General features: G+C 38.6%; 1 protein-coding gene across 6 annotated transcripts in view; it reads left to right on the plus strand.

Moving 5' to 3' along the window:
- The window catches only part of ANKIB1 (ankyrin repeat and IBR domain containing 1), a 104,333-nt gene that overhangs the window by 36,241 nt on the left and 42,060 nt on the right, over nt 1-26,032 (plus strand). For all 6 annotated transcript variants that reach the window (XM_074835473.1, XM_074835482.1, XM_074835436.1 and 3 more), the window contains exons 2-3: nt 569-833; nt 18,555-18,855. In XM_074835473.1, coding sequence (XP_074691574.1) covers nt 646-833; nt 18,555-18,855 — 489 coding nt within the window. In that variant the 5' untranslated portion in view covers nt 569-645. The remainder of the gene's footprint in view (nt 1-568; nt 834-18,554; nt 18,856-26,032) is intronic.

Here is a 26,032-nt window from a genome sequence, read left to right on the forward strand (position 1 = left end):
GCAGAACTGTTAAGATGGAGCCATGGTAATTCCTGTGTTCATGTGTATTCATCTTGCTGGCACAGAAGGGTGCTGTTTACACCCACCTACACAAGCACAGGTGCTTCAAGCACATTTTTACATGATCTTCTTTAAGTAAAAGTTAAACTGATGTCTGCTTTCTTGCATGCTTTTGAAGAATTTTACCTCCTTGTTTAAGAATTCTGCTTTAGTTCTACTGTGTTTTGAAATCACTTCTAATTTCTAATTCACTTCTTTTTCATGGAAAATCAGTGTTCATCCCTATCCTCTTATATGGGTGGACGTTGGCCATTTTTTTTCTTTTCTGTATGTTCAAAGAGTATAGGTAGTGAAAATATTTGCACTGGGAGATGGCACGATTTATCAGGGAAATAATCTGTGAAGAATCAGAAATTTGTATTTACCTAGAAGGACTCCAGCAGTTCACGAGTAGAGTTTACAGGCCCTATGTACTTCTTCACATGCCAGCTCACAATGCTGTAGCTCTGGGTGAATTCATCTAGGAGAGTGTTTTGCAGAATAACTGAAATATTGTTTGTCTTTTTAGGCTGGAAGCATGTTACAAAAGTGTGCAAGTGGATGAAGGGGAAAGGAAAAAGTGCCATTGATAGCTAGGATAGCAACATGGGAAATACAACCACCAAATTCCGCAAAGCTCTTATAAATGGAGATGAAAACTTGGCCTGCCAAATCTATGAGAGCAACCCTCAACTAAAAGAAACTCTTGACCCAAATACTTCTTATGGAGAAACGTACCAGCACAATACTCCACTCCATTATGCTGCTAGGCATGGAATGAACCGTATACTGGGGTAAGTATGATTTGAAGTTTTGCTTGGGTGTGAATAACTGACCTAAGAAATGCAAGAGTGTCAGCTAAGTTATAAATACCTTATGTGTGTGCACATATATGTCCGTGTGTGTGTTGCAGACACAGAATTTGTAACATGTTCAGGTAGTAATAGAAAACATGCAAATTAATCTGTAATTACAGACTAGTATAACAGGTTTTAATTTTATTTTTAGAATCTTCGTTCCTTCCTTGTAACATTAGTCTGGGACAGTTTTAGCTTGCTTCCTGAAGACTCCAATACTACAATTCTTTGAAAATAGTGACTGTTCCACCATTTTTGATGTGTTTTCTTGTCTTAAAATAATCTGTTTGTAAAGCCATACCTAATGGATACTATACTGATGGTATCTGCTTCCAGATGGCACAATATATGTTTATTCTTGTGTGATTCAGCCAGCTTTTATTTTTCTTTTTGGATAATAACAGTGAGTATTAATATCTTGGTAATGAGCAAGTTTATTATTGCCACAGTCAATATGTTTGGCAATCCCTAATGTCAGCTACTTCCATTCTATATTTTTGTCAGTGCTCTAAGATCAATTAAAGATTAACATCTTATCCATATCCAGACATTGCAGGTACAAGCTGTTCTGGTGTAGTATTTCATGAAGTTAGTACTGAGTAGACATTGCTAAACCTCTTCTTCAGTAGGTAGTGAGATAGAGAGAATTTCATAAATATCCTCTTCCTTATATTTGGAAACAGAATGGAAATATATATTGAAGTGTATTATTGTTAATATTCTTTTCATCTTTGTGTTTACATCTACTGATGGGCCTGTGGTATTCATAAGGTTTGTTTTGTCCTTCATATGCTGTAACTTTACTAGCTAGCTGGCCTCCCACCATAAATTTTTCCTCAGTGTTTTAGATTCACCAAACAGTTTTTTATACTTTATAACTTCTCATCTAGCTTGAATTTTGCTAAATATTTTTATCTTCCCCCCCCCGTACTCTATATTTCTATTTTTAATATATATTTTCATTTCATCACTGAATCTGTTTGTTTCTTAACATCCCCAAACTTTCCCCCCTTCCTGATTCTTTAATTATATGAAAAAATGAACTAAATTTAAAATAGCATCCAGTTTTTATTTGCATTTTCTGTATGATTTTTTTTTTCCTCTGAGATTTTCAGGTTATTTCTCTCAATAAAATATCTCTTAAGAAAATATAGCCTCATTGAAACAACAAGGACACATGAAATTGTTTGCACATATGGAAAGTAATGGAGTCATAATTACTGACTTCTGAGCAGTCCATTAGTTAATTCATATTACGTCATAATGATGAGAGCTTGAATAATTGCTTTGTGTTTAAAAAAAAAAAAAAAAAGGTAATTTAGAAATGATATTTTACTACTAGCTGCATGGGACCTTTAGCATTTAAGTCTCAAAGGACAACTCAGTTTTATTTCATACACATTGCAAACATTATCAAAATAATAATTCTTTTTTCTAGTTTGAGTTCAAGGTTTTCAATAATTTTTTGCCAGTAAACATAGTGAAGGTGCTATTATTTGCTAGAGTGCTTCTGAAAACCTGGACTGTTAGAATCATTGCTGTTGCTAGGAGTAATTTGCTGAGGTTTTTTTACTATTTACTTTTCTGCTATCTTTCTGAGGGCTTTGTTCAGAACTCCTCTCTAAGACATACTGCATAAAAATGTAGCCTTTTTCTCTAAACAAAGTAGTAAGAGTGAATAAATGTCAGACTTACAGTGGGTCCATTTGCAAAGTTGATAGGAGAAAGGGCACAAGTGATTTCTAGTTAAGCCTCTTCCTTTTGTTACAGAAAGTCCTGGATATGGCAGAGATTAAATAAATTGAATATTAAAATTAATGCTTCCATTTACTGATGAAGTACAGTAGCTAAACATAAATTAATTTTAATCTGTTTGTATTTTGAAAGAAATTTACAAATATGAGATGTCCATAATACTATAATATTTTATATTTATCTCAAATATTTGGTTTTTTGTTTTGGAACAACACTAACCTGTTGTTCAAGCTCTAGATGTTACTTATATGTATACCATATAGTTCAACTTTTCTGTATAGGCTGATATTTGTATTATTGTAGGTGGATATCAGCTGACATGTGTTTTTTACGATTCACTGTGTGAAATTTTCTCAAAATAGAGTAGTGCGATGTAGTTGTCAGTGTATTCTGTTATGCAAAAGGTATACTGAGAGAGATATTCTGGGATGTTTAGAAATAACCTATCTGGCAATGCTATTACCAGATACTGAGGCAAAGGGACAAACTCCCTGTTACCAGATGCATGGCTGGTGGTGACTGTCCAAGGACACAGTGAAAGCACAGGCACTGAGTTTGCGATGAAAGGGAGTTGAGGACGTCGTGGTATAGTGATCTCAGAAGAGAAGAAACAAGAAGCTGGAGGAGAGGTGAAAGGGTCGTGAAGCAAAACGCCTGACCTGGACAAACTTTGTGTAATCCAGCATGGAGTCTACTGGCCGGATCTTAAGCCAACAAAACTCTTGTGAGGGTTTTGAACTGCACAGTTGTTTTACAGCAGGTGTCCGAGTCATCTGGCTGCTGCACCTTTCATCCAGCACTTGCAGCCCAGAAGCTGGATTTAGTATAGAATCAAGCTGTAAGCATTTGAAGATTTGCTGTTGATTTCTTTTCTCTTCACAAGATTCAGCAAGACTGTGTTAAAATACTAGGATTGTTTCTATGTTAATTTTTCATGAGTGTCATAGAAAGCTTTTGTTGGAATAAAAAATGGAAAACAGTTAGACATTCTGTTAATATATAACTTCTGTTTGGTCTGCAGCCCTGAATAATGTTTACCTGACAGATCAGTTTGTTTTAACAAAAATTGCTGGTCACAGCTACTTAGCAGGAAGAATTTTGGAAGCACTGCTTGAAGTTGCCAGAAGTTATTACATAGCGCTCAGCAGTTCCCCGTGACAGCAGCTATCTCATTGTCTGGTTAGTAGAGTTATATAGTTAGAGTTTGGGTGAGGTTGTGTGATGGAGGGCTCATCCCCAGGAGCACAGGGGAGTCCAGAGGCAGAGCGGCAGGGGTATCCTGGTAAGCTGATCAGAGGGAGGAGCCCCCTGCTCCAGGACTGTCACAGGAGAGCTGTCCACACCATGTCCTGGCTGTGACACCTGTCAGAAGGAGTCTACAGAAGGGGACTGTACTGGGTTTATGTGGCAAGGTTTTGGTAGCAGGGGGCTGCAGGGGTGGCTTCTGTAAGAAAAGATCAGGAGCTGCCCCACGCCAGACACTTACTGGCTGCAGCCAGCTCCAAAACAGCCCCACCACTGGCCAGAGCTGAGCCTGTCAGTGATGCTCATTATGCTCCATGATAACATGTTTAAGAAAGGGTAAAAAATGCTGCACAGCAGCTGTGAGAGAGGAATGAAAAAAATGTGAGAGACAGCCCTGCAGACACCAAGTCCAGAGAAGAAGAAGGGGGAGGAGGTGTTCCAGGTGCCGGAGCAGAGATTCCCCTGCAGTGCTGAGATTCCCCCCGCTGTGGTGAAGACCATGGTGAAGCAGGCTGTGCCCCTGCAGCCGGTGGAGGACACCACACTGCAGCACGTGGATGTGCCCCGAAGGAGGCTGCAGCCCATGGAGAGCCCACACTGGAGCAGGCTTCTGTCAGGAGCTGCGGCCTACAATAAAGAGCCCACAGAGGAGCAGGACTTCTGGCAGGACCTGTGACCCCGTGGGGGACCCACGCTGGAGCAGTCTGTTCCTGAAGGACTGCACCCTCTGGAAAGGACCCATACTGGAGCAGTTCTTGAAGAACTGCAGCCCGTGGGAAAGACCCACACTGGAGCAGTTCTGGAAGGACTGTATCCTGTGGGTGGGACCCCATGCTGGAGCAGAGCAGCAGCAGCAGGAGCAGCAGAGATGAAGCATTATGAACAGACCACAACCCCCATTCCCCATCCACTGCTGCTTGGTGGGGAAGGAGGTAGAAGAGTCAGGAGTGCAGTTGAACCGGGGCAGAAGGGAGAATGGGGAGCAAGTGTTGTCAGTTTTGTTTTTATTTCTCGCTATACTACTCTGTTATTAATTGGCAATAAATTAATTTCCCCAAGTTGAGTCTGTTTTGCCTGTGACAGTAATTGGTGAGCCATCTCCTTGTCCTTATCTCAACCCACAAGATGCTTTGTGGTATTTTCTCCCCCTGTCCTGTTGAGGAGGGGGAGTGAGAGAGTGGCTGGGTGGGCACCTGGCATCCAGTGAAGGTCAACCCACTACAGGGATCAAGGTGGTTTGGGGAGGAACGTGTTTGGGACAATAGAGCAGGGGCTAAAAGGGGCTGTTGCCATGGAAATGGGTGGCTTTTCAGACCATGATGTTTGTCTGACCATGCCTGAATCATTGCTGTCTGTCCTATCTTCTCATTAAACTCATATTTCTAATTATTTTCCCGGGTGACAGGACTCTGCTTTGTGCATGTTTGTGTATGGAGGTCTGAGTACCAGCAACTGAAGTAGGGACCTCATGACAGAGGGATCCCTGAGCCTGAGGTGCCAGCAGCTGGAGAGACCAGAGTGCATGCGTATGTTGGTACATATATCGGTGTGTAATGGCTAGTGAATATAAAGCTGGACTAGCCAGTGAGTAGGATAAGTGGCCTGGGAGCTGCGTTTCAAATCAGCCTTAAGTCCACAGGTCAGCCGGAAGGCCTGTTGAAGGCAGCTGGAGATGAGAGGATCCAGGGGCCAGTTACTGAGGATCTGCAGTATGTGTGTGTGTAACTGGCAGGTCCAGGTCATTCAGCACCAGTTATGGGATAAACAGCATCCAAGGCCAGTTACTGAAGGGATCAACATTGTTTATACGCATATTTTTTCCACTGTTGTCTGTAGTCATGTGAGTGCTGAATGTTTCTGTCCACATACATGTGTGGACCACCATGTGTTGCATATGTAAGTTTACATGTGTATCTATTGGGAATGCAGCCCAGTCGCTTTACTGGCTGGACCTGGGGACATGGAGTCGCAGCAGCCTTGCCTCCCATGGACTACCATCTTTGCCAGCCCGTAACAGTCTGGGGCCTTTTACTAAAAATAGAAAGGTACAAAGAGAAAATATATGCCTTGAAATCTCTCCAGAAAACATGACAAGGTTACTTTCCATTTTGGAAGCAAAGAACTAACATTTCAAGTTTTCTTTACTGGACTATATTGTAAATACTGCAGGGACAATTTGAGTGTGATTTACTCCATGATTTTCTGCTACAGTCTCTAGACATCTGCTGGTGGTGCTTAGATTCTGCACTACGGTTCAGAGAAGTGTGCCTTGGTTGTTAACAGCTCTAGTTCAGCAATGTCATCTCTGGTTACAAAACTGTATTGATGTCGCTATTCAGACTGTGTTCACTGCGAGCTAATAAATAAGTAGTCTCTAATGGGTGATAGGTAAGGCTTCTGGAAGTAAGAGAAAAAAGTTACACAGCACTCAGAAATGTCAAAAAATAATGAAAGATACGTAGTACTCACAGATGGATTTTGAGAGCTTTGTACAACATAAGCATTGGTCTTACGCCACTATAAACATTCATCGTGATTCCCTATGAATGAAGGTCTTAACACAAGTTTCCTATTCAAGAGGATAGTTTAAATTTCATTCACTAAATGGGTGTAAAAATATTACAGAGAAAGAACACACAGGAAATTTATTTTCTTTAGAAAATGCAATCTTCAAATTATCAAGCACCTTGGATGCCCTCAGGCTTTTTTTGCCTAAGGTACATTTGAGACCATCTGACTGCTTAGTTCAAAAGAGTTGCTATCAGTGTGGAAAGTTACATGCTAGGGTCTGTCTGGCTGTTGGTGATCCACTCCTGAAATGCAGCAATAGAATAGGCTTTTCCAGAGGGTGGCTGAGATGGAGTGGCTTGAAATCATGAAGACACTGCTTGTGGTTGAAAGGGAAAAAAAAAAGCCATCTTCTATAAACTGTCATTTCACTGTGTATGTTGTGGCATGACTTTAAGTGTTGTAGCTTTGCTGGGAAGCTTTTTGGATCAGTGACAGATTTTCTCATTGTGTGCTTCATACTGCTACTGTGAGCACTTTGTGAGTATTGAAGCCAAAAGTGGATTGTTTGTAGCAGTTGCTGCTGGTCCTGGGCTGAAAAGGCGGGGGGGAGGAGGAGGAGGAGGTGATAGAAACATGGTGCTGTAGGGAGGCAGAATGGCTTTGTGAAGCTGATTTTTTTCCAGAACAGGGGAAAAAAAAAAAAGGTTTCCTGTTACAGAAGATTCTGGAAATTGAGGTGAATGCTGAGACTGAAAAAAAAATAACCACTTTTTTTAACATTCTTGATGCCTGCCAATCAGTAGTAAAGGAGTTCTGATGTTGAAGGCATAGCTAAACTAGCCAGAGAAAAACATTGGTAAATGTGCCCAGGATCTGGTTATAGGGAAGCATTTCTTGTTTCTTTGCTATAATTTGGGAAGTTTTTTTCAGTGCAGTAGAATGACAGAGATCAAAGTAGTGGTGTTTTCCTCTAGGCTGAAATTTTCCTGATATGTTAAATAAATATGCAGCTCTTGAAATTTCAGGTCAAGGTAGGCTACAGTCTTGTCTTGTCTTACCTAGTTTTTATGGCTGTTTAAGAGGTTTCAATAAGGACTGGTCTAAGCAATTGTAATGCGATCAAAGAAAGTATATTGAGATTACCAATATGTTACGTATAGGATGAATTTGACACAAAATTTGTTAATGTCAGAGGGAACATTGCATAGGTCGCAACACATTCTGGACTGTCTTCCCATGTCAAGTTTTGCTGGGTTTTGTTCTTTTTGCAGTCATGTTGAAAATGAGTTTTGGATGTATTAGAGGAAGATGTGTGCAGACTTTTTCAGAACATGACTTCTCTCAAGTTGAGAGGATATTAAGGGATTTTTGTGCTGCAAAACTATACATCAAAGAGAAGTATTAGAGAAAACCCTGTTAATTTCTTTGCAAATCTTCTGGCTTTAGAGAGGTGCTGTAGTTGATTATTTTCTAATATTGTTGAACCTGCTCTGAATTTCAGATAGTTATTTCTTTTCTGGAGATGCAAATAAAAAAGAGGGTACTTCAGTCTACTTCACTCTCCAGTGTTTTGTCTGAGACAGAAGTTCTATAAATGTTTAAACTTTGAGATCCAAATTGACCTAAATAATTCGTGCTGAAATCTTCAGAAAGGAGCTACAAAATACATTTTCTTTATCAACTTTCTGAAAATCTATTTTCAGTATGCCTTGCCAGCAGGATTTAGTATTCCCTTTTAAATTACTTTCCTAACTGTACTTCTGATATAAATGTGAGCAAAATAAAAATAATAATAAGGTTAATAGCAGCTCTTTGGCTAATAAGGACAAATGGGAAAAACGTGGAGTTATTAACCAAAGCAACAGGGTCCCAGTATAAGGAAATTTGTATTGAATGTATGGACATTTTCAGCAGGTTGTTCAGAAATCCTGGAGGAATCTTTTTTTTTTCCCTCTCTTTTTTTTTTTTTTGTTCTTCATGGCAATTCTTTGCATGATTAAATTTGTCTGGTGTTTTCCAGGCAATTTTACACCTTATTTGGGAAAAAAATTATGAAGGTATAATAGCTACCCATGATTCTTTCCTAAAAGTAGTTTTTAAAAATTTTGATTTCTGATTTTAGTATAAAAAATATCCACCTAAGTATTTTCCCTTTCTCCCACACAACAAAAGAATTATGTCCTGTTTTAATAACTTAAAATACTACAATACATTATAATATTTCATCTGAATAATTTATTAGAATGTCATTGTCTAGATTATTCACTTTTGAACAACAAAAAGCAAAGTTCTTTTAATTATCAACAATGACACAGATAAATTGACTATTTAGAATATAATTTTTATATATGATTAATTGTATTCATAAAAGTAAGTATGTTTGCAATGGAAGTATTCATGTTAGACTCCTTTTATAGTCAGTGTGGACCTAGCTCATAAATCTAGTCAGAATAATTATGAAGGCAACAGCACAATTCCATTTTATTGTGAAGTTGACCATAAAATATTTTCAACCAGTTGTGTGCCAGAAGTGCCTGTTTCTTCCCATTGATTATAAAGAGCATCTAAGAGAACTGGATGAGCTGTAGTTGTCTGCATTGTAGATCTCCAGAGCTGAGAGAAGATGATTCTCATCCTAGAATATGCTAAATTGTGTAAAACGGAATAGGAAGCACCTGCAAAGCTGCAAATTGAACACTTTCACAGGTTTACAATATCAGACATGAGCGCTACTTGTGGGAGATACCGCCTGTGATACAGTGTTAAATGTCTTACTTTCGTGGTCTGTGGTGAATGATCAATGCAGTGTTTGGATCCATCCAAGCATGAGCACTGGTGTTTATCTGAATGTTTTGTTGTCATTATGCTCAGCTGCTGAAAAATACCTGGGTTTTGGTTCTGTAACAGCCTTTCCAGATTAGTTATTTTTTAGGTTATGAGGCTTGGTCACTTACTAAATGCTTTGGAATATGAAATATTGAAGGGAGTTTTTGATCTGGTGTAGGAGAGTAATATATGAAGAACATGATCTGACCAGGCTTTGTGGGAGTGTTTATAAAGAAGCAAGAGGACCAAGTGAATTGAAATGCCCATGACTTCAGTAGCAGAGCATGTGACTGAATGGTAGAAAATAGTCATTTATAAGGTCATTTTCATGATACCCAGTCTCAAGAGCAGTCAAGAGGATGGAGGAATGATAAAATTAGGAAGCTTTTGATACTGGACAAGTTCTTACTGTGACTGAATCCTCACTGGAGAAAACTGTTAAAAGACAGAAAACAGTGGGGGTGCTTACAGGAGCAGCTACATGGAGTAACAGCAGTAGTGTTTGCTGGGTTTCTCAAAGGCTGTCACCTAGTTGGGTACTGTCTTCTAAAGTACAGCTAAGGCAGGTTGAAAAACTCAAACCCTTATCTGACTTACTCCCTTGTTGATTTTTTTTAAAGCTCAAAATCTCATTTAAAAGCAGTTCTCACTAACTAGATGTGAGGCCTACCAAGGTGACTTCCCTCACGACTTCCTCACAAAATACAAAGCAGTGGGTAGGCTTTATCTTGACAGTAGTCTGACCTACAAGCAGAGCTGAAATGCCAATCAGCTGCTATGTTTTCTGCTCTTAAAACTGACCTTTTTCTAGCTGATTTCTGATTATTTTAACCTTAATAGGTTGAATATATGTGATGCCTACAGAGTTCATTGGTCACAATACAGCCTTGCTTTCCAGTTACAGGTGCCACTGTTGAGTTATTGCTTCCTCTTGCTACTAGCTTTTTCTGCACCCTTAGGAAAGCAGGAACCTTAGGTTGCAGTGCTCTTCTCTGCATGTGTTTAGACACCGTTTAAATGCTCTTACTAAAATGATCCATCAATTCCCCACATTCTTATTTTTCTTTCCTTGGAAATCAGATACTGCAGACTAAGATCACTTCGTTAGTGACTGGTGAGATGAGATATATTCATGCACCACACTGTTAAAGATTTATTCGGTGTTATCTGTTCTCCTTAGTAGAACCCTTGTGAACATTTTACCACAGGCAAAGTAAAATTATGTTTGGGTTGTAGAGGAGTACATCTTTGGTCCTCCGTGCCAGTCAGGATGACTGAAACTTTATTTCAACTAATTGTGTAACCAGGTAGAGTTTGTGACTGTTGAGTTGATTGATAACTGCTGAATCATTGTGTCAAATGGCTTAACTTCACCCTGGGGTTAGAGGCAGACGTGGCTTACTTACCAGAGAGATCTGTTGGCGTAGTAGTTACCGGAACAATGACTGAGAGACTTGCAGTTTCTGAAAAACAGAAGTAAATTTATCAGAAATAACTAATTAACTTTTATAGCTAAATGCAGTATGCAGCCAAAATATTCAGTGACATTGTATATAAACCCTGTTTTCCTTTTGGCTAAAATATAGACTCTGGATGATTTGATTTTTAAAATTTGTAAATTTTGTTCAATTTAAATGTAATAAAATTACTTCATTGAGACATTTAAGGAAAATAAAAATTAGTGTCATTAAAGATCAAGCAACAGGAGGGAGAGATAGAGGAACATGAGATGATCTCTGTGATACATTCATAGATTTAAGAAATAGAATAGAAATGATTCAAAGCCTGTTAGTATTTGCTGTGTAATTTCATCATTATTGCTATATAAATAATACCAACACTAGATGTCATGCACTGCTAGGTGATTCACAAGCTGATATGTAGATAATGGTCCCTGCGCAGAAATACAAAGCTGTGTGTTTAAACAGTGAAGATTAACCCACTTATTGGTAGTTTCATGCTTATTATTTCATCTGACATTTGTTTGAAACCAATTAAAAAATAATAATCTCACAGTTATCTGAGAAGAGAATTCAGTGTGGATAGTCTTTTCAGAAAAAAAACGTGTTCGAAGGGAGATATGGAGAGAAGGCTGGAAGGATGACACCCAAGTTCGAGAATTGGTTCTAGCTGTAAAGAACTGTATAGAAGAAAGGGCCAGAGACAGACATGAAAATCACACAGAGTCTGCATTACAGAAGACATGTAGTCTCAAAAGCTGCTGGTAAGCAGTCAGCTCCAGTGGAAGCCGCTTCTCATTAGGCACTCAGCCCCTTTTCTTTTGAAATGTCACTCAGAATATTGAAATAAAAGCCAGAAGTGGCGTGGGATCATGGAAACAGTATTCCTGACTGTCCAAGGGAAAGCCAAGCTCAAGTCACTCATAAATAGAGTAGTTTTCTGGTTAAAGATAACTTAAGGATGTTGTTGATACGTTTTTGCATCAGGAATGGTTTAATTCTGTGTTTTGGTGCTGCTGTTTCTCCTGACAGGCATAGGAACCATATATAAAGCATGATATTTTTTTGCCCACAGTATAACAAATGTAGGGATTAACCAAGTTTTGTGTTCCTCAGCTTTAGTGTACACTAACTGTGGATCCATGCTCCACAATTCAGTTGTGTCCCTTTGCCACTCTCACACATTGTCCTTCTTGTTTTTTTGTATTGTACCAAGCCAAAGATTACTATTTACAGAAGGTCATACTTAATCATATTAGCTGACACAAAACCACTAAACCAAAAAACCTTTTCAACCTATTTGCATCTTTTTACTAAAAAAAAATAGCAAGTTCTTTATTGATGCATATTTTCTTAGGTGTCTTTAGGCAATGGGTTACTACATTAACATGTGTCAGTCCAGAACTGGAACTCAGACCCAGGTGCTGACTTACCTTTAATAGTCTTTTGGAAACAAGCTATTTGGGGAAACCGTAGGTGGAGTTACAGCAATACAGTGAAAAAGACTGTAAGGCTTTACAGAGCCAGTTTAGGAGTAAGTGAAGACAGTGCTTGCATTCTAGGCAGTATTTTTGTACTGAACGTTACTTTAAGTCGCTAAGTGAAATAGGCCCAGAAGAGCATATGTTGGCAGAGTCAAAGATTTCCATTTGAACCTTAGATTGCTCAAAGTAAAAGACTTGATTCCTATGTACCATAGTCTGGACTTTGTTCTCAAATTGGTGGTTTTCTCTGAAAATCTGCAGAAATTGTTGGAGTACTCAGGAAGTTGATTTATCCCGTTTTGCCAGACATGCCATACTTGGTAGGAGTTGTATGAATAGGAACAAATGGGAGGCATTTCTGTTTAGGAAAAATACAGAACTGGAGGACAGAGTGGAGGACTTGACATAAAGGATCTTGAAATGCCTGTGAAGGCTTCAAATTTCAGAAGGAAGAATTAGCTCTTCACAGACTTCCGTCAGCAGTGGAGACAATATCATTGACAGCCTCTCAGATGCTTCCTTTGCTGTTAGCCCAAATCACCACCGGTATAACCTCGCTCCTTACTGTAGCAGGATATTACTAGTGCTTATGGGAATTCTGGTAGTGTTAGTAACAGTTCTTAGGCAAGGGGCCAATTGAATTTAAGGCTTACAAAAAGTCAGGATAATAGTCTGTTTTGTCTTTGATAAACGGTTAATGATCTGTCAGCAGATTCTTTATCTTAGAATAGAAATAGTCACGGTCTCCTGCCCAGGTTTTTACCTCATGCAGGAGATTCCTGGGCTGTAAGAAAAGCTTAAGAATCTTAATGAAACAAAGAGGAAACTGTAAGTACTAACAAAGAATTTTCCAACACTATATGATGAATAAAAATATCAATAATTACTTTTACTAGATGTGGCTTTCAACATCAAGTGAATAATAATACTCTTCACAAAACTATTTAAACCAGCTCATACTTCTATACAGCTGTCAGTAATGACTAAAAAGATTTCTTCAAGTGCTTGCTAATACACTGTGGTTGTTTTGTTGTAGTACATTTGGGGGGGAAAGTACTTTGAGTTAATGAAATGACCCTGGTTATTCAGGATCTAATGCATCAGTATTGACCTACTGTGTTGGAAGCTGAATGATTCAATAATTGTATGTATTAATTCATTGCATATGAGTTTTAAATTACTGGGTAACAGGGCTTGGCTCTTCTGTATCTTGTTGTAACTCATGGCTTACCCATATTTCTCTTAATGTTCAGAAAGCTATGAGCTTTAGGTTTGTGCCTGCACTGTAGTTTGTAGTGTAATTTCTTTAATAGCAAGCTGGGCTTACGTGGGCTATCTAACCCAAGGACCAGAGGGGATGTTGTGAGAGGGAACCCTGCTGCAGCTAACCTTTTTCTATTAACTCACTTGTCTTGCTTAAAGTAATGGTGCAATTTGCTGTGTAGTTTATATAGTATACATAAGTGCTTTGCATTCAAAAATCAGTAAGTTTCACGGTCTTTGAGCAGATTCAGACTTGCTTTAGTCTTCAGCTGTCAGAACTCCCTTTATTTATAATTTCATTTTATGCTAGTTTTTATTTTGCTTTTATTTTTCTATACATAGGTACATTTTCATGTTTTTATATGCATGCATATATGTACATGTGTATACATATATATATATAGCTATAATGTATATAGCATTCGTTTAGAGAGGCAAAGAGACTGTAAATATGGTGGTTTTCATGCCCCAGATATAAAAGATTCTATTAAAACATGAAGAAATGGTTGTGTTGATGTTAGTTTCCTGGAGTGAGGGAATGTGCCAGTTGTTTATTATTCAAGTTCACAGCCTTGTGATCTTGAGTCTCTTGCTGCTTTTCTGCAAATACAGATAGTAGTAGGCGTGAATGTTACAGCCCTTTCTTTCTTGTCACTATTTTCAACACTTTTTTGATGCTTTTGACACCTCAAGTTTGGATTCTGCAAAGAGCTACAGCTCAAAGCAAAATCTGGAAACTGCAGCTAGAGTAAAGTCTAGCTGCCTTGCGGGTAAGTGGTATTTCCCACAGGCAATGCATATTTTCACTCTATCAGTACATTTCCAGGTAAAATTTAGCTTTTTAGACCTCTGAAGTTGTGAGCCAAATTGCAGGGATCTATAGCACTGCTCCGTGAAATTCTTACTCACCAAATACCACTGGTAAAAATGGAGCCCTGTCAAATAATGAATTCTGGATGTAAAATGTATTAATTTACCCTTTTTTGGACACTAGTGATCTTTTCTGGACTTTAAGTCATGGGTTAGGCTGGACTTTTCAATATCGGCTTGACTTCCCCTTACACTGAAGAGCTGATCCTTTGACTTTTGGAAGAGGTTAAGGAGAGAAAAAGGGGAAATACTGTAGCACTTTGAAGCCCATTTATGTGCCCAGAGTGAGGTGCTCGTTGCCTTTGGCAGCTCCGGTGTTTGTCACACCCCTTTATGAGATGTAGCAGTTAAGTGACAGCAAGGAGCACAAGTAATCAAACGTAATTTTTCTCCAAGCCCAACAGTGTTTTTTACAAATGCCACAAAATTGGTCTCAAAAATTTGCCTGTGGTTCGTGCAGAAGTTTTCAACATGTTTAGAGATGTTTGGACAATTTTTTAGCAGATAACTTTGACAGAAGGGCAGATGTTGAGCTTAGGCAAGGGAATAGCCTTCTGGGGAGGTTTTTTTTGATTTCTCTTTTGGGAAAAAGAAATCTGCTGCTACTTCTTCCTGCAGGAGTTGAAAATCTACCTTGCTGATAGACATTGAGTAGGGATATTCTTTGTGCTATGAAGCAATAGTAAAACAGCACAATGACACTTTAAAAGATTTAAATCCATCCTGGAGCTTGTCATTATTTTGTTAAGACAGAAAAGTGCCTTTCTCTTTGTTGAATAACAGAGAATCTGCAAGCAAGCAGAATGTAAGCACTTCTCATGTTAGATTAGGATATATATAAATTATATTATACATGTATATGTAATATATATATAATACATGTATATATATAAATATTTATTATACAATAAAACACGAGTTTTATTGTTTTTTCCCAAGAGCTTAATTTTATGTTGAAGAAAAATGTACTAATAGTTACTCACTACTAAAGCTACCTTTTAAACTACTGTTTAACCCTTCAGCCTAGGGCAGAACCATCTCATCACTGAACTGTTAAGAATAGGGTGAAATATCTACCTCAAACTATGGGAGAGCATTTGTATCCATTCAGCATTTGTCTTCTACAAAGGTTCTTCTATAAACCCACTTAAATCTTAGTAATGGAAAACTAATTGGTTACAGCATATAGTCAGTCAAATAGGGATAAAATCCACATAGCTTGGGATCATTAAAGAGAATTTCAGCAGAGTTGCTGGGAAAAATATAGTGAGGTTTTTAAAAAAATAAAGGGAGGAAGATGAATATAGGCAGGATGGTCTCTTTAACTGATACGATTCAGTTAACCTTGATATTATTTTAAAAACTACTGAAAAAGGAGCCAGACATGAAGTCTTTTACAATCACAAGAGCCACTGCCTCTTTCTTCCTACTAATGTGATCTCTATTTTTTTTTTCTTAAGGAAGATGCAAGAGTTGTGGGATGGAACATTAGGAGGCATATGGATAGTAAATGTCCTGGGTAGGGGGAGGAGGGAATAATAAAATTTTTTTAAAACCTTTAATTAATCTTGACTTAAGGACTCTGAATTGAAAAATTAACAACTTTACATTTTTCTGTTCATACGGCAGTTTAAAAATGCATTGAAGGCTAAGTTGGGGGTGATCTTTACTTGAAGTGAAAACATAAGTGAAAACATAAGTGAAATTGTGAAAGGGAATTAACAGAAGAAAAGATACCATAAAACAGATCTTATTGCAAAAGTAAAGGGACTCAGATTTTAGTGAGTCTCCAAATTTACATCTTACAGAGACCAAGAATGACTGAGATTTAGCCTCGTCTTTCTATATGTAGGCTTTGCATGCAAAACCTCGTACCTAAGGCATCTAGCATTCTCATATCTAAGTGCCTCTCTAGAATTCATCTCCTCATGCCCAATGAGTTACGCCTGCCTTGCTGCCTGCCTGCCTGCCTTTCTTCCTCCCTCCCCACCTTCCTCCCTCCCTTCCCCCCCTCCACTCCTCCTTCTCCTTTCCCTATCCTTCCCCCGCCTTTCCTTCCTTCTGTTTTTTTTCACCTTCCTTCCCTTCCTTTCTTTCTGTCTCTAGTTTCATACTATGTCAAGCTGACTCAAATAAACAAATTCATTTTAGATTATATTTGGTACTGGTTAGTCTTACCACTTCAGGTAATTGTCTGTGAAGCATTTCCCCTATGTTACTAAATCCCTTCCTCTGAAAACAAAAAAAAAAACCCAAGCAAACAAAATGTGCTATCACATTTTTGGCAACATCTTTAATCTCAAGTTTGGCATATTCGTATTTCCTAACAAACGCATCTATCATGTCAGCTATCGTGGAAAGAAAAAGAGATTTCTCTAAGGAATAATTTTGCTGCCAAAATAGGGCAACATAGAGGAGACTGTTTTGGTTTTATCTTTTCCTCTGAGTACTTTGTTACCACTTATTTAGAAGAACAGTATTTTAGTAATAAGTTTCATTCTGAACTCAAACTGTTCAGAGATTTTCAGAGGGAAGGAAGGACAGAAATCCAGCTGACCAAACAGCTATCATCAAGACATCCTTCCATCACAGGACCAGCTCAGCTGTGCCTAAATTTTTCTACTGAAATGCTTGCCCAGTCTGTTTTCAGTAGTTTCCAAAAGGGAAATTCCACACCCACCTTGTATAGCCTCTTTCTTTATTAATAAAATAGTTTCAGGATTATTCTTTGTCCTGAACAAAGCATGGGAAAACTCTGAGAGAGAGAGGCATACTGTGTAGCACCGGCTGGGATGTATTCAGGGACAGCAGAAAGGGGAGGTGGCATTTACACTTGTAACTGTAGCATGAGCCAATAACTGAAGTAAATAATATTTTGTTTTGTCAGTTTGGTTACCAAGTTCTGCTTTTCACTGTTCACCAAGAGCAATGTGGTCTGATTTTGTATTAGGCAGTGCCTGCCTTCAGGTGGCTGAACTGCCTGTTTTAAACTGAAAATCTTTGAAACTGTCTTAGTGGTGAGGGCAGGGAGGGTGGAAGCTGGTCTCCTGTATTGACTTAATGAGGGTTCCAGAATAACTGTTTTTTCCATACTTGCAAACTGGAGTCAGGGAACAGCCTGGAGAGGAGAAGAACAGTGTCTTCTGCTGGTGTTGTGTGTGAGGGGGCTTATGGGAACAGTGCAGGTGTTTCCACAGTGACTTCTTGAACGTATGTGCCGTGCTTCTGATTTAGCCTGGTGTTACCTCTCTAGGAACTGTCCTTCCTACCTTTGCACAGAGTTCTTTTACTATTGCTGTCTCTCTGACCCCAGTCCTACAAAGACATGGTCTTTATTCTCTGCCATTTCCTACCATTCACTCTCCCTTAAGAAAAAAAATTACTATTTTAGTATACCTCAGAAGGCTAAAGCAAGCTTGGATTTAGTTTTTCCATTTCAGAAATGGGCTGTAACTTCTATAATTCCTTGATGGCAAGAAGCAGCAGAAAGCTGCTTTGTCTCAGGAGCTGTCAGGAATCAGAGTTGTGATTCCAGGAATCAGTCTGTTGTTTCCCTTTCATTCCCAGTCTGATCCTTTTTGCCAGTATAGTTTATTGTCCACTTTGAACTGCCTCTAAAGCATTCAAGAGAAGACTTAAAATTCTTGCCAGCCTCTGTCATCTGCATAGGTGAGGGTTTGCATTCCGTAGCACTTCCATATATTCTGGAGTGAGAAAGCAAATAGAGTCTTTCCTCAATGCACTCAGTGCTAGCAAGGAAAAGTATTTTATATACTTTCAAGAAGTAGTAAGTACTGAGTTGACATCTGACTAAAGATATAGGAAAGGAGAATGAATTTTTCAGAATTTGCTCTGGCATTATCTATTTGCAGACTACCAAATGCGCTACTACTGAGGACACAGAGTAGAAAAAAGAAAGTATCTATTTCATCAATCTTGTAACTCAATAACTTTTATTGCAGTACAACACAGAATTATAGAATAAACTTTGCCAACTAAAATTTGTCACACACTGACAAAGTAATTATATATTTCAGTAATTCATCCAGATCTTGTCTCTTGACTCCTAAAAGAAATGGAGGAGAGCTGTCCAGTAGCAATTATCTATTAATGTTTACCACTAACATGGCAAAAAAATCTTGGCAAGAAGGAAAGAGCACTGTCATAATAGACCCCTCCCACTTCACGGAAATTAGTGTAATTGTGTGCTAATTATTTTTCTTCTGTTTTCTTCCCCCTTGCAGAACTTTCCTTTTTGTTAGAGATGGTAACCCAAATAAACGGAATGTGCACAATGAGACATCTATGCACTTACTGTGTATGGGACCTCAGATCATGATCTCGGAAGGAGCTCTTCATCCTCGCCTGACACGACCCTCAGAAGATGACTGCAGAAGAGCAGATTGTCTGCAAATGATCCTGAAATGGAAGGGAGCAAAGCTGGATGAGGGACAATATGAACGAGCAGCCATTGATGCTGTTGATAACAAAAAAAATACACCTTTGCACTATGCTGCTGCCTCAGGGATGAAAACCTGTGTCGAGGTAAAAGTTCATATATCATCACAAGCCTATATACAGCTATTAGTAAATGACACGCACAGTGTTTCACAAAGCTGTTTCAGGGAAAAAAATCTGATATATTAACTTTTTAATTCTATTTTTCATTAATTGGAAGAATGACAAAGATAAACAGCCTAAAACATACTGTCTGTAGACTCTACTGTCTGTAGAGAACAATGAAAAAAATGAATTACATATACATTAACTTCATGACATAAACTCCTTAGCATGCAGAAGACTTCTGTGGGCTTATAAAAACTGGAAATAATTACAAGACTGTAATACTGGAGAAAAAGCTTTAAAGGTAGGCATAGGCATACCTATATGTGTAAAGAGAAAATCAGAGCTCTTTTTATTCTGCTCTGTAGCTGAGACTGGGAAGTGCTGTCCATGTTTCAAGAACAGGTTTGATGTCTTTAATTTACAGTGCCCAGCTTTTTTAGAGGATACCATACATCTGTGCTAACATACTTAAATATAATTACCTTTTTACAAATTAAAAATTACTTTAATGTTTGTAGAAGTAGTGGATAGTAATGAGTAATTGGGAATCGTAATGACTTTGAAGGTCTCCCATCAAAGTTATTTTTAAACTATTCCAAGTAATAAGGACTAGTATTTAACTGAGCTGGTAATTTAATTTAAAGAACACAAGAACAGACATCTAACATTTTCAAAAACAGCTAATATTTTCATAAGTCTGTCTATTATAACATCAAGATTTGTATTTTTAATGGTTATGATTAATTCAGAGTTCAGCATTTACATGTAAAATTTAGGTTATTTTCCTTCTTTGTATAACTTCATGTTTATTGAGACTACGCTTTACTCATTAACTTAGTATCATCAGCAAAGTTTGTCACCTCATTATTCACCTGCTTTTGTAGATAACTTCTGCATATCTTAAACAGTCAGGTCCCAGCACCTGTGGGACTTCACTGGTGACCTCTCTCTGCAGTAAAAACTGACATTCTCCCTGTGCTTTTCTGATTTTCTCTGGAGCTATTTTTAGTATTGGTGTTACTTTTATCACCTTCTAATCTTGCACCTGACAGATGTAAGCAATAAGTTGCATGTTATAATAAATAGTTCAGAAGTTTCATATTTGAGTTTCATTAGGACTCCTGAATAAGTACCATCTGGTGCTGGGTACTCATATTAGTATTTGGTTTATTGGTTGTTCTAGAACCTCTTGTGCTGAGACTTCAATTTGAAACAGACTTTCTTTTGTGTCCTTCATGAAGCATGTGTGGTACATGCACAGAGAATCTGGACTCCAACAATTATATCACTTTTCTGCTTTATGTTGAGATTGCTTTTGCACTTTGTCCAGTGACTGACTTTACAAACATATTGACAGATTTACTGTGTGTGATGTTTTAAAATTACTTATTCTGAGTTGCTATGCACTTGGCACACTGCTCAAAAAACATTCAGAGCCTTCTTTATTGTGATTTTACATTTACCTTTTTCAGACTTTGTTCTTTACCTATTCTTCATCTGGAGACAACTTCAGCTTCTTGTTTCTCATACAATTATGTCCAGTTGTTCTACCTTCACAGATTCTTCTGATGGTTCTAGAATTTTTTCCCATGCTTTTATTTAGTACCACTTTTTGAAGGTAGTCGGTGGAGTATTTGTCTCTGTTCTACTTCTGCAAGAATAGTGAATCTAAGTACATTTTGGGAATTGTTATTGAGTGGTTCTTTGATGGTAACATTTTGAATTAGGTCTTGTAGACTACTCTGGAGAAAGTCAGGAGTTGCTTCTCCTCTCATGTGTTTGCCAACTATTTTGTCTATTACTCAGTCACTTACGTAGTCTGAAATTTTAATTTAAGCATCATGTATTAGCATAGCATTTTCTCAATATAGTTGGGAGACACAGTTCCCTTTATTTTTGTGGTTTCTGCCCTTGCAGCATTTCTGTTCTTGGTCAGCATGTCACTTTTATTGTTACAGTTTTGGTCAGGTGGCCATCAAAGCTTTCTTTGTTTAAGTCCAGAATTCTATTCCACTGGGATTCTCTGGTATTTGTCGATAGAGTTAGTTTATTTATCTGTGAGTTTGGGGTTTTTTTAAAAAGAGGTAAATAGCACCACCCTTCCAATACTGTGAACTTCTCTGTGATTCTCACATAATATGTTCTGTGGTTTTACTTTGTTACACTGATTGTGTTCTGTCAAGTTGCCAGATACTGTCTGAAAATTCTCATTTAAAATTCATCAGTTCAATTCCCCAGCCTTAGCTGTACACCATCTCAAACTGGATGCTCTTCTTTATCTTCTGGGTTTTCATTAGTCCTCTCTTTAAAAGCTCAGATAGTGTCTTTTTATTTCCAATAGCCAACACTTCTTTCATTCTGTTAATATAAAGATCATCCTTCCTAGTTTTCTGAGCTTGTAATAAATGGAAACTCAGCTTTCTTATGCCATTTTCTGTGCTATAACTTAAGCCTCTGTCTCTCTGGTCCCCTGGTCAGTACTGAGAGGAGTTAAGAGGATGCTGCTGTTAGATGCTGATGCTTAACCTCCAGTATCCTGAATCTTGCCCCTCTTTCCTCTGTCCCATGTTGTTACAGCTCCACAAGCTCCATGCTAGCAGTTTGTCTTCAACATGTCGCTAGAAATTATTTACACACTTCCTGATTCTCACCAGCGAGGCAAGTCACCATGCAGTCTTTGCTAGCTGAATTATACTCAGACCCAGCTAATTATGTACATGGTAACTGAGTAACAGAACAGATACTGCCTAGCTCTTCCTGTCAACTAGAGTGAATCTTTCTTTATTTGTATGGTTATATGATTGATTTAGTGCCTCTTTTGGTGCGTTTGATTTGGAAACAAATATCAGGCTGTCTCCTAGGTCTATGTTAATACTGCTCTTATCTTGATTGTCAACTTTTAATTATTTTTATATTTGATAAACAAAAATATTAATTGCAAAGGACTGTGTGCTTTTCTCTTGTTCTCTTTTTTAGTGCCACTTGTTTGATCCAGCTGCTTGATAAATTCTGGCTACAGACATTTTCAGTCACTGTTGTTCTATCTAGCCTTCCCACGGAAGATCCGTTTGCTTTTAAACGTTATTGTACATTAGAGGACAAATGTGCATGTCATATCAGAAAAGGGAGATGTCAGGATTTATCATTTAATGACCTCTTTGAGCAAAGCTGGTGAAAAACACTCACGTAAAATGATTTGACATGAGAATGGTTGCTTCTGGTAGAGAAATGGTAAACAGAAGAAAAGTTTAGTAACCAGTTTGCAACATGCTTCAATTTCTGGTATTTACAAGCTTGCTTACTCACATCTGTGAAATATTATGCCTATTACACTGTGCTTACAGTTGGACCCATATCAATATATATTGGGAAAAAAAAGAGCAATTGCATTATCCACATTATCCACCGAAATTCTTATTTCTTTGTCTTCTGTCTCTCTACACTTGAGATCCCCAGGTAACTTATACTTCAGATTTACAAGGGATTTGAGCAAGAAGTCTTCTGCCTCAATCATTCTGCCTTCATGCCCTCAGATGGGGCTATACAGTGGTATTAGAGGTAGAAACAGTTGTTCAAAAGTTTGTTTCAAGAGCATGAAGCAAATGGGCTCACACAGTAAGATCTAGGCAGAATATAATGTTGGAAAGAATCACAGTCACAGCTGCAGAGTAAATGGTAGTTCTGGAGCTGGGCTTCAGCTTTTAACTGCAGACTGTAAAATCAATTGGTTTCAAACTCATCATGACAGTTCATGGTTTGTGTTTCTTCACAAGTTATCGTTCTATTTCTTACTGTCTGTGATATGATTCATTAGATGAATCCAGCTGCTAGACTGCTAGTTCTCCATTTAATTATATAAACTGGGTTATGTTATCATGACAATATGTACTGTTCAAATGACTAAATCATTTCTGGCTCTAATTTACTTTCAGTTTGTCTTTGAAGAATAATTTACAGTCTGATCCACATGGATTGACATTTGCCAGAGTTGGGACACAGTAATGTAGTCCAACTAGTTGTGGTTTCTACATGAGAAACATAGAGTACACCCCCAAGTTCAAACTTCATTTTGTGCCCTACCATAGGGTAGAGGACCTTGGATCCTAAGATTAGTATCTGAGATATCTTAAATCCTCCAGTATAGTCTGTAGTCCTTCTAAATCCTTCAACAGGAACAGGATTATGAACAGGAACAGTACATTGTGAAAAGCCCAAAACGAAGCTCGGTAAAAGAATTTAAGTGACCTCTTTTTTTCTGGAAGTATTTGAGGGTTAAAATCCTTAACAAAATAAAAAGATAAAAACCTGAATTGCCTAATCCTCATCATCTTCCCTCTCTCCAGGAAACTGAAGGATACTTAGGACACCAGGGGCACCTTTTGCCCAGTTTTGTGGTGGCTACTCTCACTTCAGAGCAGCATTCCTCTTTAATCGTCTCCTTCTTTTTCATAACTTTTCAGGACAACCCCAGCCTTGTATCTTCCCCTATCCCCACCACACCCACATAAGGAAAGGAAAAACCAAACATAGTCCCTTGTGGTGAACCACCTACTAGTTGATTTGTTTAGAGTTGATAGTCAAATGTGCAGTTAACTTTCATGTTGAATAGATTTGATTTTGTGCAGATATGTTCCACTCTATCACAGCGTATTTGGCATATTAAATGGCATTTTTGTGATTGTCTAAATTATTAATGTGATTATTTAAATTATTAATCTCCTTTTAATTACTTGAGAGATCCAAGCCTTTTTATTAGTGCTTCCAGAAAAATATGGCATCATATTAAAAACTTGTTGGTTCACATATTCCTCATCTTGTGGATTAGATCTTGAGCTGCATAGGTCTATGAAGTGTTGTTTCAAGTATATTTACTATTTTTCTTCCTCAGTCTTCTAGGTGTCTTAGTTGCCTCAGTTAAATTTCTGTTAGAGTTTAAAATGTACAGACAGAATGTGAAACTCAAGTTAACAAAGTTTTGGCAACGTTAAGAAGTTTAGATAGAACAAGCTAACTGTAGGCTGGGTATATTGATAATTATCCTAGTGTTATCTTTATTTCTGCCTGATACTCTGCTATAAAGATAAAATACAGTGTCATACTTAATGACACTAATATCTTCTCTACTAAATCTTGTTATTACAGTGGTTTGTGTTATTTTAGGGTTTACATTTTATTTTATTTTGGAGAATGTGGGAAAAGGTCTCAATCTACTAGAACGATTCCAGGTTTGTAAAATATATTCTGTATTTTACAGTGACAGGTGAAGGAAGTACAGTCGGCTGAAAAGAAAGAAGTGATTGATCATGATCTAAAAGGTTTATGGGGAGAACAGATCATTTGGGGATTTTTTTTAATTTTATTTTTAGAAATAAAAAAATTAGAAGCTGAGTTTTGAAATAATCCTGACTAAAAATACAGGATAGTGTTGTTACAGCTATCATGGTCTGAAGGCAAGATAATGTTTATATAATTTAGTTCTATCTAGAAATAAGATGAATCATTTTAGTAGTAAATGATTGTCCTGGGTGCTCCATCATTAGAAGTTTAGCACATGTTGTAAAGATGTCATAATAAATCAGCAAAATGGTTCACTGTTGGCCTTTAAAATCTGTGGCATTTGTTGTCCTTGCTTAGGAGTTAGAGACATGCACGTACCTGTAGGGCTGTGATCTTACTGGCATCGTGGAGATGTGGTGGGATGGCTCCTATGACTGGAGTGTTGGAATGGAAGGATACAGGCTCTTTAGGAAGGACAGACAGGGGAGATGAGGAGGGGGGTGTTGCCCTCTATGTCAGTGACCAGCTGGAGTGCATGGAGCTCTGCCTGGGGATGGATGAGGAGCCGACCGAGAGCTTATGGGGCAGGATTAAAAGGAGGACAGAGACAGGAGACATTACAGTGGGGGTCTGCTACAGGCCACCTGACCAGGAAGACCGAGGAGATGAGGCCCTCGGTAGACAGATGGGAGCAGCCTCACATTCACAAGCCCTGGTCCTCGTGGAGACTTCAACCACCCTGATACCTGTTGGAGGGACAACACAGCAGGGCATAAGCAATCCAGGAGGTTCCTGGAATGTGATGATGATAACTTCCTTCTTCAAGTGATAGAGGAGCCAACAAGGAGAGATGCCATGATGGACCTTGTTCTCACCCACAAGGAGGGGCTGATGGGGAATGTGAAGCTCAAGGGCAGCCTTGGGTGCAGTGAGCATGAAATGGTGGAGTTCAGAGTCCTTAGGGCAGCCAGGAGGGCGCACAGCAATCTCGCTACCCTTGACTTCAGGAGAGCAGACTTTGGCCTCTTCAGGGATCTGCTTGGTAGAGTGCCATGGGATAAAGCCCTGGAGGGGAGAGGGACCCAAGAAAGCTGGTTAATATTCAAGGATCATCTTGTCCAAGCTCAGGAGCAATGATGCATGCCAACAAAGAGGAATTCAGGCAAAAATGCCAGGAGGCCTGCATGGATGAACAAGGAGCTCCTGGACAAGCTCAAACACAAAAAGGAAGCCTACAGAGGGTGAAAGCAAGGACAGATAGCCTGAGAGGAATACAGAGAAATTGTCTGAGCAGCCAGGGATGAGGTTAGGAAGGCCAAAACCCTGATAGAATTAAATCTGACCAGGGACATCAAGGGCAACAAGAAAAGCTTCTATAGGTACATTGGTGATAAAAGGAAGGCTAGGGAAGACATGGGCCCGCTCTGTGAGGAAATGGGAGACCTGGTTACCCGGGATATGGAGAAGGCTTAGGTACTCAATGACTTTTGTGCTTCAGCCACACTGCCCAAGTTGCAGAAGGCAAAGACAGGGACTGGGAGAATGAAGAACCACCCACCATAGGAGAAGATCAGGTTCAAGGCCATCTAAGGAATCTGAAGGTGCACAAGTCCATGGGACCTGATGAGATACATCCGCAGGTCCTGAGGAAACTGGCAGATGAAGTGGCTAAGCCACTATCCATGATATTTGAGAAGTTGTGACAGTCCGGTGAAGTTCCTGCTGACTAGAAAAGGGGAAACTAAACCCCTGTTTTTAAAAAGGGAATAAAGGAAGACCTGGGGAACTACAGGCCAGTCAGTCTCACCTCTGTGCCCGGCAAGATCATGGAGCGGATCCTCCTGGAAACTGTGTTAGGACACATGGAAAATAAAGACGT

This window comes from Strix aluco, chromosome 1, assembly GCF_031877795.1.
Source record: "Strix aluco isolate bStrAlu1 chromosome 1, bStrAlu1.hap1, whole genome shotgun sequence".
Lineage (NCBI taxonomy): Eukaryota > Metazoa > Chordata > Aves > Strigiformes > Strigidae > Strix > Strix aluco.